The sequence below is a fragment of the Mustela putorius genome, unplaced genomic scaffold (genome assembly GCF_011764305.1).
Source record: "Mustela putorius furo isolate JIRA1106 unplaced genomic scaffold, ASM1176430v1.1 tig00000127_pilon_pilon_pilon, whole genome shotgun sequence".
Lineage (NCBI taxonomy): Eukaryota > Metazoa > Chordata > Mammalia > Carnivora > Mustelidae > Mustela > Mustela putorius.
Genome location: NW_025421288.1, coordinates 2,590,746 through 2,601,988, shown reverse-complemented (window position 1 = coordinate 2,601,988; position 11,243 = coordinate 2,590,746). Strand labels below are relative to the sequence as shown.

At 37.3% G+C, this 11,243-nt stretch overlaps 1 protein-coding gene across 1 annotated transcript; it reads right to left on the bottom strand.

Moving 5' to 3' along the window:
* Positions 1-8,093: 8,093 nt before the first annotated feature.
* LOC101673205 (olfactory receptor 4P4-like) lies at positions 8,094-9,023 on the bottom strand. Its single transcript, XM_004782261.2, has one exon. The coding sequence runs from the start codon at positions 9,021-9,023 to the stop codon at positions 8,094-8,096; it is 930 nt and encodes a 309-aa protein (XP_004782318.2).
* Between the last annotated feature and the right edge of the window lie 2,220 nt (positions 9,024-11,243).

Genomic DNA, 11,243 nt, shown 5'->3' with positions numbered 1-11,243 from the left:
CTGACAATCACTTTCTTCCATTTTAACATGGGCATTCCTAACAATGATATTCCATAGTTGTATGTCAAATAATATGGTGCAAAGTGTACAATAGGTCTTTTTCACATTGCTTTTCCTCATATCATTATGTATAAATTAGGTACCCCGTATATAAAATAGAAAATAAGCAACAGTACACTAAAATGTTAATAAATAAAAATGCAGGCTATTAAATTTATATCAAATAGGCTGCTATTATCATCAGTCTTGCACAGACATGAGAGAAATAATAATATCTAATACTACTTAGTGCTCACCATCCTCTGCAGACAGTTCTAAATCTTCTATATGTATTAAGTTGTGAATCTTAAAGGGCCCAATGATTCTTTTATTATCTCTATTTTGCAAAAAGGAAACCAAGTCTCTTTACAATTTGGATAAAACACTGATGTTCTAAACACTAATTTTAGACATATTTTAATTATTTTTTATTAACTGATACTGATAAATTTGGTTGGCAAGTCCAGATTATTCTTAGAATTATTCGAGGGGCATATCACCCTTTTTTGTTTTTTTCTTTCTGTAACCAAGTTGCCTCTCCCCAAGTCAAGGTCCTGCTAAATCTTTGCCAACAGCTTCAGAGTTTTCTCCCAGCACCGGTACCCAGGCTTGGCTGAACTAATTCTATTTCCTTTCTGTATTATTGTTTACCCTTTTCTCCTTCTTCCTTATCAGATTTGCCCCACATTGATGTGCAGGATCCTCTGGTTGATGTTTTCCAAATCACAACACATCATACTCTTAATTAATTATTCACTGTACTTACAGGGTAGCAAAGGAAGTAGAGAAGGAACATGTCTCTATTCTAGTGCATCCCTTTCATCATATTTAATTTGTACCTCTTTCCTCTTTATTTTTCTTTCTCCTGCTTAAAATTCAGGTTGCTCACTTGATTTATCTACCAATTCTTTTTCAGATATGCCCCATATAGGCCATGAATAATATTACTATTTCCTCCGTGAATGTCCCAAAATCATGCCAAAAAAAAGGTTTTATTTCATTTTGACATCTGCTGAGGGACATAATATTAATCAGTCATTGAATTGTACTAATGTAATGGAAAGTTATGTTATAAAATATTTGCAAAATTTGAAGAAGGACATGCACCTATAAAATCAATATACTTATAGATAAAATTTAATTTATATATATAAACATATATATATATATACCCACACACATATATATATATATAAGCTTTTTAAAATTTGCAAATCATGTTTGTTTATTATATGTTGGTTGCATTTTTACTTACCAGGTGATTATCTCATTAGATAAGTTTTGTTATCTCTGAGTAAAAGGTGGAATCTGGTGTTTCAATACAGTCAAAATAAATGATTAATTTTGCTGCTGACGATTAATGAATTTCACCATGAACATAGCCCACATAAGTCCTGGTTCTGGGACTTCCCTATTTCCCTTACAAAGAGAAGCATTCTCTCCTTATTTTTGAAGCTAAAGGGAAATAAAATCATCATTGGCATTTATTTTGAAAAATAATTTTGTTTGCTTTCTATCGCAAAGTTGTGTAGTCATTGATTTTAGTGTTGGAAATATATACAAGTTTTCTGTTTAATTTCCAAGTGTCATTTAAAGTAGATTACCTGGGAGAATATAACCCCAAACCTCCCTTTCACTCTTTCTATGGGATGAGATATTTCCCAAAAGAAAAGTTGGCCAATGTACAGCTGAACAAGGCTTAGTTCCTTTCCAGTCTTAAAAAAATAGCTGTGCCATGGTTCATAACTTTTTGTACCCTGAGGAGTTGGAGCACAAACTAAGAGTTCACTTCTATTCATTATAATAAGCCATAAATCATGTGCTTCCTGTTGAAAGAGATTCTGAGGAACAGTAGGGAACAATGTCTCAGCAGAGGTTAAACTAGAAAATGCCAAAGATACTTAAGGCCCCATTTTGAAGTCTGCTTAAGCACAGAATAAATTAATCGAGGAGTGGGTGGCAAACTTCTGTGTGTGTCTTCCTACCCCAATGGCCCTACTTCTTCCTCCAGCTCCCACACTGGCAACTGGTTTCACAGACTTAATGCTGAAAGCTGGTGTAAATTTATACACTTTCTCCTACAAATACCACAATGAGGATTTTGTTCAAAAAAATGAAGAAAAGTGCACCTGGGTGGCTCAGTGGGTTAAAGCCTCTGTCTTTAGCTCCGGTCATGATCCCAGGGTCCTGGGATTGAGCTCTGCATTGGGCTCTCTGCTCAGCAGGGAGCCTGCTTCCTCCTCTGTCTCTGCCTGGCTCTTTGCCTACTTGTGATCTCTCTGTCAAATAAATAAATAAAAATCTTAAAAAGAAGAAGAAGAAGAAGAAGAAGAAGAAGAAGAAGAAGAAGAAGAAGAAGAAGAAGAAAATGTTCCCCTAAAAGAAATAAGATGTTTTTGTCATCCAGGCAATCCAATTCTAAAGAGATATACAGTGGAAAACACGGTTGAAATAGCTAGAAAGGGGCCTAAAACTGAGTGAAGCTTGCATAGCACATGATAATACTATTGACCCTTGAACAGCATGGGCCTGAACTGTGAGTTGTGTACATATGGAGTTTTTCCAATAAATATAGTACAGTACTATATTTTATCTTCCTTATGAGATTCCTACTAATTATTTTCTTATAAAAATACAGTATATGACGCATATGTCATGTACAACATACAAATGTGTTAATCAGCTATTCATGTTATTGGTAAGGCTTCCAGTCTACAGTAGATGCTTAGTAGTTAAGTTTGGGGCAGGGCTCAAAAGTTATACATGCTCCTAATCCCCACATTGTTCAAGGGTCAAATGTAGATTATGAAAGATACAACTGAGAGACTTTCTGATCTGAGTGAACAATATGAAGAAAGACTTGAGGCAGACAGAGAATGTCTGAAAATGATGCGTTGGTTATGATCAGGACCAGATACGGGCTCATTTGGGAGAGAAGAGAGGAATTTGGTTGTTATGAGGGCAACCATAGTCTAAATAACATTGAAAACCATAGAGCTGGTTATTCCTCTCTGTAGGGGGAAAAAAAAAAAGTTAAGTGGAAAAACATATAAGTTAGTAATTTGAGAGAAAACTCTCGGGGCACCTGGGTGGCTCAGTGGGTTAAGCCGCTGCCTTTGGCTCAGGTCATGATCTTAGGATTCTGGGATCGAGTCCCGCATCAGGCTCTCTGCTCAGCAGGGAGTCTCCTTCCTCCTCTCTCTCTCTGCCTGCCTCTATGCCTACTTGTGATCTCTCTCTGTCAAATAAATAAGTAAAATCTTTAAAAAAAAAAAAAAAAAAAAAAAAAACTCTTATAATGCTTGTCTATGAAAATGTTGACCTTGCATTTGAAAGAACATTTTTCCTATTTTCCACAGAAAAATATTACATATTTTCCACAAACAACATTGATGTATTGGGATTTCCAATGACTGTGGGGTTTGAATGGTACGTGGGCAAGACACTGTTATAAGGACTGTAAAGTGGCCTGCCTTCTGTTGGTGGTGTCGGTGGGCTAACATAAAGGATAAAGTAACTACTACTTGGTCTACACAACTTCAGGCAGACCGTCAAGATAAGAGCTTTTTTGTTGTAGTTTGGTCTCCAGAAGCCAAAATACAGACCTTGACAAAAATGAAGTCATGTCTTTGATCATAGGCATGGGAGGGCTGTAAAGAGAACAGAAAATGCAGCCTCTGTGGTCTTGTTATTTTAACAACAGAACCACAAAAAGAAAAAAAAATGAAACCAATCCAAGATGATGAGGTTTGGGGTGAATCTGAGAATTCTGAGAAGTCAAGTGCCCTGAAGCCTCTGCACAATCAGAATCCCCTTCCTCCATATTGCTAGAAGAGAACAGATTCTCACGGCCTGGGGATGATATAATAACATCACCTGAGTTATTTCCTTGCAAAACCATGCTTATTTCCTTAAGGTCTGATAGGCTCAAGAAATTTTGATAAAATTCCTATGACATTATCTCCTTCCTCTCAGTCAATTCCTGTTGCTTTATAGGAAGTTGGCCAAAGAGGAAATATATGATTGTATCTGTTTATATTTAGTTCTTTCTGGCACCAACTGAAATGGAATGTTGTAGCATTAAAGCCCCAAATACAAAAGCACTAAAAAAGATAGGGGTTAAGGAAAATCTCGTTAACAAATCCATAACCAGTGCATTTGATTGTCTGCTTTGGACAGACCCAGAGATAACAGGAGGCCTAGATCTATTCCAATTCATGACAGTTGCTAAAGGTTTTACTTGTGTTTAGGGACTTAGTGTGGGTAGAATCTGTGACTATATGGGTAGACTCAGGGACAAAATATAAGTCATATGAATGCTCACTACATGTTGTACACTGTGGAGGAAATTCTCAGTGGTGGTAGAGGAGATGATATATTTTGTGGATCTCAGCCATCCTCTTTTCCCAGTTACCAAAGTTCTAACTAATTTGGTCTAGGGCTAAAGCAGCCATGGATGGGGCCCCTGGGTGGCTCAGGAAGTTAAGTATCTGACTCTTGGTATCAGCTGAGGTCATGATCTCAGCATTGTGATGACAAATCTAGCATTTGGATCTACTGTCTGTGTGAAGTCTGCTTGAAAATCTCTTGCCCTCGGGCGCCTGGGTGGCTCAGTGGGTTAAAGCATCTGCCTTTGGCTCAGGTCATGATCCCAGGGTCCTGGGATCGAGGTCCGCATCAGGCTCTCTGCTCAGTGGGGAGCCTGCTTCCTTCCTCTCTCTCTGCCTACCTCTCTGCCTACTTGTGATCTCTGTCTGTCCAATAAATAAATGAATAATCTTAAAAAGAAAAGAAAAGAAAAGAAAATTTCTTGCCCTCTCTCCCAATCCTCCCCTGCCTGCTCTAAAATAAATTAATAAATAATCTTTAAAAAAAATAAAACATAAATCAAGTGGTCAAGGTGGTTCAGGAAGTAATCCCTATGAAGGCCATTGCTAGGGCTGAACAATATGAAATTTACCTCTAAAATTTCATCTGACTTCTGTGACTACTGAGTACCAAATGTTTGTAGTTATTATGACTACAAGAGATAACCCTAAATTTTGTGCATAAAACAACTAATTTACTGTGCATTTGGGCTCTGTGGATCAGAAATTTAGACATAATGAGGATCGCTGGTCTATCCCACATGATGTCTGAGGTCTCAACTGAGAAAACACAAGGACTGCGAATGCCCACTAACTAGCAACTGAAATTATTTGGGGTCATCTTAACTTACATGTGTGGCAGTTGCCACTGGTTGTGGGCCCAGGCATCAGATGAACTGTTTGCCATAAAATTCTATATCTGGCTTCTGCATATGGTCCCTCCATATGGACCATATTGCTGTGGCCATGATTGGTCACTTTCTGTCACTCCAACATTGAACCTCAACATATACACTCCTCAGGGAATCCACTCACTCCTATGGTAGCAAGTTGATTACACTGGAAACCTTTCATCATGGAGGAAACCAAATTGTCTTCACAGAAATAGACACTTTTCTGGATATAGATTTGTCTTTCCTGCTTATAATACTTGTAACAGCAGCACAAAGCATTGACTTATGGAATGCCTTATTCACCATCACACTATTTCACTTAGGGTTGATTCTGATCCAGTAATGTATTTCTTCCAGTCAAGAAGCTTGGTAGTGGACATACACACTAATATTCATTGATCCTACCACATACTCTGTTCTAGGCTGAACTGAGTTCCTGAAAATTTATATATTGAATATCTAGATCCAAGTAACTCAGAAGGTGACTATTTAGAGTTAGGGCCATTAAAGGGGCAATTAAGTTAAAACGAGGCCTTTAGAGTAGGCCCTAATCCAATGGGGTAGGCATCCTTATAGGAGAAAATCTGGACACACAGAAAAAACATCAGGAATTTGTGTTCACGAAGAAGACCATGTGAGGACATATGGAGAAGGCAGCCTTCGGTTAAGCCAAGGAGACAGACCTTTGAAGAAACTAAACCTGTCAGTTCTTTGACCATGGTCTTTCAGACCCCAAAAGTGACAGAAAATATATTTTTTGTTGTTTAAGCCACCCTATGTATGGTATTATTTTATGGTAGCCTTAGTGAACTCATTCATACCGCATTTATCTTAGGTAACTGATTAGATACAATGAAGAAATGGCTTACCGAACAGACCACCAATCGAGAAATAGCACCCTGAAAAGCTTGAGTTATATTTTCAAGGATGTGTTGACCAACAGATGAGTATATTTCTCCCATAGCCATCATAAAGAGTTATAGATCCTATGGAATTGAAGGATGTATATGCAAGTACCTCCTTTATAATTATACTAAAGTCCTTTATGGTTCTGCTTCCTGTACCAACAGTTTTGAGTTCATCTGGCTTTTAGGTTTTAGTTATAGATGTTATGGTTTCGTGAGGGGCGACAACAATTATTTTATTGAACTGGAAATGTATTTCCAGTTGTCATCTGGACACCGTTTGGTGTCTTCATGCCTTTACTAAACCAAAAGATAAAAAGAGCTGGAGGAATTGGTATTGATGATGAGGTGATATCTGTTTGTTTGACACAATGGACATGAATGATCACTATTTGGAACCCAGCCCATATCTTAAAATTTCTATAACCAATAGTAAGTGTTAATTTAAAAACAAAAAAAAAAAAAAAGAGAGAGAGAGAGAAAACCCAGCAGAACCATTAAAGATTCAGAATGTCATGAATGAAGATTTGGTACACATTAGTAGATAATGAACCTCAATAGTGAAGGTTAAAACCTTAAATCAAAGGGAAGAGTGAGTAGGCAGTGCAAGAAAGTAATGTATAAACATTACCTAAAGTCTCATGACCAATTATAGAAATAAGGACCCTTATAGAAATGTAAAAGTATATTGAGTAATGTTATAGCCTGTTCTTAATTTTATATATTTTTCAGGAATGATTATATCCTGAAGCAGAAGAGAAACTAAGATAAAATTAACTTTGTTCAAATGTTGAGGATATTATCCTTTTCTGGAAGTGAAACAGTGAGACTAGGCTCAAATATCATATAGAAGAGTGTTTATGAATGCTGAATAGCTTATGTACCTATTATTCTCAGCTCAAAAACCTACTTTATTTGCTCTCCTCTGAGATGCTGGAAATAAAATCTACCTATAATTCTTTTTTTTTTTTAATTTCTTTTCAGCGTAACAGTATTCATTGTTTTTGCACCACACCCAGTGCTCCATGCAGTAGGTGCCCTCTCTAATACCCACCACCTGGCTCACCCAACCTCCCACCCCCAGCCCCTTCCAAACCCTCAGGTTGTTTTTCAGAGTCCATAACCTCTCATGGTTCACCTCCCCTTCCAATTTCCCTCAACTTCCTTCTCCTCTCCATCTCCCCATGTGTACCATGTTATTTGTTATGCTCCACAAATAAGTGAAACCATATGATAATTGACTCTCTCTGCTTAACTTATTTCACTCAGCATAATCTCTTCCAGTGCTGTCCATGTTGCTACAAAAGTTGGGTATTTCTAATCATAGAGTTTCCTATCATTTCTATCAATTGGAGTGCAAACTGTAGTGATAATAGAAGTCAAGAGGAGGAGAAAGAAGACTTCGTTACATGTTCAGCATAAAGTATCAAATTGAAACTAGTATTTGAGGAGATTAGAAACAAAATGAAATGAAAAAATAATTGAAAATTGTCCAATCATCAATAATATTATAATATTATAATAATATTATAATAGATGATAATTAGACTTATTGTGAAGATAATTTCAAAGTGTATAAAATATTGAATTCCTGTGATGTATACTTGAAGTGGACAGGATGTTGTATGTCAATAATAATTCAATAAAAAAGAAGAAAAAACACCTTTAAAAATAATAAATTTATCCAGTCAGGAGAGTTCTGAGGAAATGCTAAAGATTCTGATCTCCAACCTGTGGTTGGCTTTTGCAGTCATGATGTCATTTCTTCTTAATTCTAGATAGAACCCTAAAATGAAATTTTAGAATGCTCTTAATACAAGTTACTTCCCTTCTCAAAACAATTCAAGATAGAACCCTAAAATGAAATTCTAGAATGCTCTTAATACAAGTTACTTCTCCTCCCAAAACAAATGATGATACCACATTTTCTTCATGGCATTCTTCATCTCCATGTTTCTCAGTGTGTAGATCAGAGGATTGAACATGGGGGCAATGATGGTGTAGAAAAGAGCAAACACTTTGTCTTCTGGGTAAGTTGTGGCAGGCCGAAAGTAAATGAAGAGAACAGGCACAAAGAACAGAACCACAACTGTGACATGGGAACTGCAAGTGGAAAGAGCTTTGGAGCGGCTCTCTGCAGGATAAGCCCTAAGGGTGTATAATATCAGAAAATAGGACACCATCAAAATCACAAAAGTCATCAGAGCAATCAGTCCTGAATTAACAACGACCAAGAGACCAATTCTGTATGTGTCTGTGCAGGCCAGCTTCAGTAAAGGATACACGTCGCAGAAGTAGTGATCGATCTCATTGGGGCCACAGAAGGGTAGGAAGATGGTGAGGAGGAACTGACTGGCAGAGTGGATTAAGGCCCCAGTACAGCAGGCTGTGATGATAGTGTTACACCTCTCTCTGCTCATGATGACGGTGTAGTGCAGGGGCTTACAGATGGCCACGTAGCGGTCATAGGCCATCCCTGTGAGGATGAAGATCTCCACACCTCCAAGAAAGTGCAGGATAAAAAGCTGTGTCATGCAGTTACTGTAGGAAATGGTCTTCCTTTCTGCCAGTAAATCAGCCATTAGTTTAGGTGTCACTGTTGAGGTGTAGCAAAGGTCGGAGAGTGAGAGGCAATTAAGGAAGAAATACATGGGTTGGTTCATTAGTGGACTACACATGACAGAAATTATTATGAGCAAGTTTCCCACCCAAATAGCAACATAGCAAAATAAAAACAATACAAAGCAGAGGATTTCAATGTTCTTGTTTTGAGAGAGTCCCAAGAGAATAAACACAGTGACGTTATTCTTAGTTTCCATGATCCAGTGCAGTAAAAACGCTTAACAGTCTCCTGAAAAGACATAATGCACAAGTTAGTGCCGGACATGTGCATGGAGAATATAGATGATGACCCTGACATCATGAAGCTCTAATTAATGGATATGACAGCAGCATTTTAGAAAATAAAATCTGATATTTAATAATTTTTTCAGATTAGTTTTGTGATGATTTCTCATAAGTCAGTTTTTTAGAACATTATGTTCAATCTTGACATGCTTTATGAATGAATTCAATCAGTAAATTAAAAAAATAAAAAAATATTATTAGTTGACAAATGTTTCTCATTTCTAAAGGATATACAACAAAGTCCTCAGAAAGAACATTTTTCTGGGTGCTTACAAACACACATTTGTTAAAAAGAGACAAGTATAAGTCATTAAAGTTGCTGTTAAATGATACAGAAGCAAACGTAAAGCTTGGCAGTGGTCACTAGTGGACTATGTGCTTCCCCAAAATAGTTTCAGGGTGAGGTAGAAAATGAACTAGAGATTTATATGATAGAAATATATTTACAAAGTGGAAGATAAAAAATCTCTGCAGGAGGCCTCTGAGTTGGTTTGAATAATTTTTTGATTGCTTGTTTATCTTTATGTAGTGATTTAGGAAAGTAAGATCCTGACCTTTTGAATTAAATGTTTATTTTTATATAGGATATCAATACAAATCATATACTTAAATGAACCACAGAATAAAGAGATGGTTAAAACTAAGATGGGCACCTGGGTGGCTCGGTGGGTTAAATCCTCTGCCTTAGGCTCAGGTCATGGTCTCAGAGTCCTGGGATCTAGTCTCCTGATGAGCTCTCTGCTCAGCGAGGAGCCTTCTTCTTCCTCGCCCTCTGCTGCCTCTCTGCCTACTTGTTATCTTGCTCTCTGTCAAATAAATAAAATGCTCATTTAAAAAAAATTCTAAAATATATATGAAATTAGAAGAGACCCAGAATCGCTAAGGAAATGTTGAAATAGAAAAACAAAACTGGGGGTATCCCATTACATGATTTCAAGCATTACTAAAAAGCTGTGATCACCAAGACAGCATGGTACTGGCATAAAAACAGACACATAGACCAGTGGAACAGAGTAGAGAGCCCATATATGGACCCTCAACTCTATAGTCAAATAATCTTCGACAAAGCAGGAAAGAATATGCAGTGGAAAAAGTCTCTTCAATAAATGGTGCTGGGAAAATTGGACAGCTATATGTAGAAGAATGAAACTCGACCATTCGCTTGCACCATACACAAAGATAAACTTGAAATGAATAAAAGACTTCAGCGTGAGGCAGGAATCCATCAGAATCATAGAGGAGAACCTAGGCAGTAACCTCTTCAATATCAGCCACAGCAACTTCTTTCAAGATATATCTCCAAAGGCAAAGGAAACAAAAGCAAAAGTGAACTTTTTGGATTTCATCAAGATCAAAAGCTTCTGTATAGCACAGGAAACAGTCAAAACAAAGAGGCAGACCACTGAATGGAAGAAGATATTTGCAAATAACAGTACAGACAAAAGGCTGATATCCAGGATCTAGAAAGAACTTTTCAAACTCAACACATACAAAACAGATAATCATGTCAAAAAATGGGGAGAAGACCTGAACAGACACTTCTCCAATGAAGACATACAAATGTCTATCAAACACATGAAAAAGTGTTCATCATCACTAGCCATCAGGGAGTTTAAAATCAAAACCACATTGAGATACCACCTTAAGCCAGTTAGAATGGCCAAAATTAACAATACAGTAAACAATATGTTTTGGAAAGGATGTGGAGAAAGGGGAACCCTCTTACGCTGTTGGTGGGAATGCAGGTTGGTGCAGCCACTTTGGAAAACAATGTGGAAATTCCTTAAGAAATTACAAATAGAGCTTCAATATGACCCTGCATTTGCACTACTGGATATTTACCCCAAAGATACAGATGTAGTGAGAAGAAGGGCCATCTGTACCCCAATGTTCATAGCAACAATGGCCACAGTTGCAAAACTGTGGAAAGAACCAGATGCCCTTCGATGAATGAATGGATAAGGAACATGTGGTCCATATACACTATGGAGTATTATGCCTCCATCAGAAAGGATGAATACCCAACTTTTGTAGCAACATGGATGGGACTGGAAGAGATTATGCTGAGTGAAATAAGTCAAGCAGAGAGAGTCAATTATCATATGGTTTCACTTATTTGTGGAGCATAACAA

Excerpts from the sequence above, each read along its gene's own strand:
- LOC101673205 (XM_004782261.2), bottom strand. The coding sequence starts at position 9,023 with ATGGAAACTAAGAATAACGTCACTGTGTTTATTCTCTTGGGACTCTCT.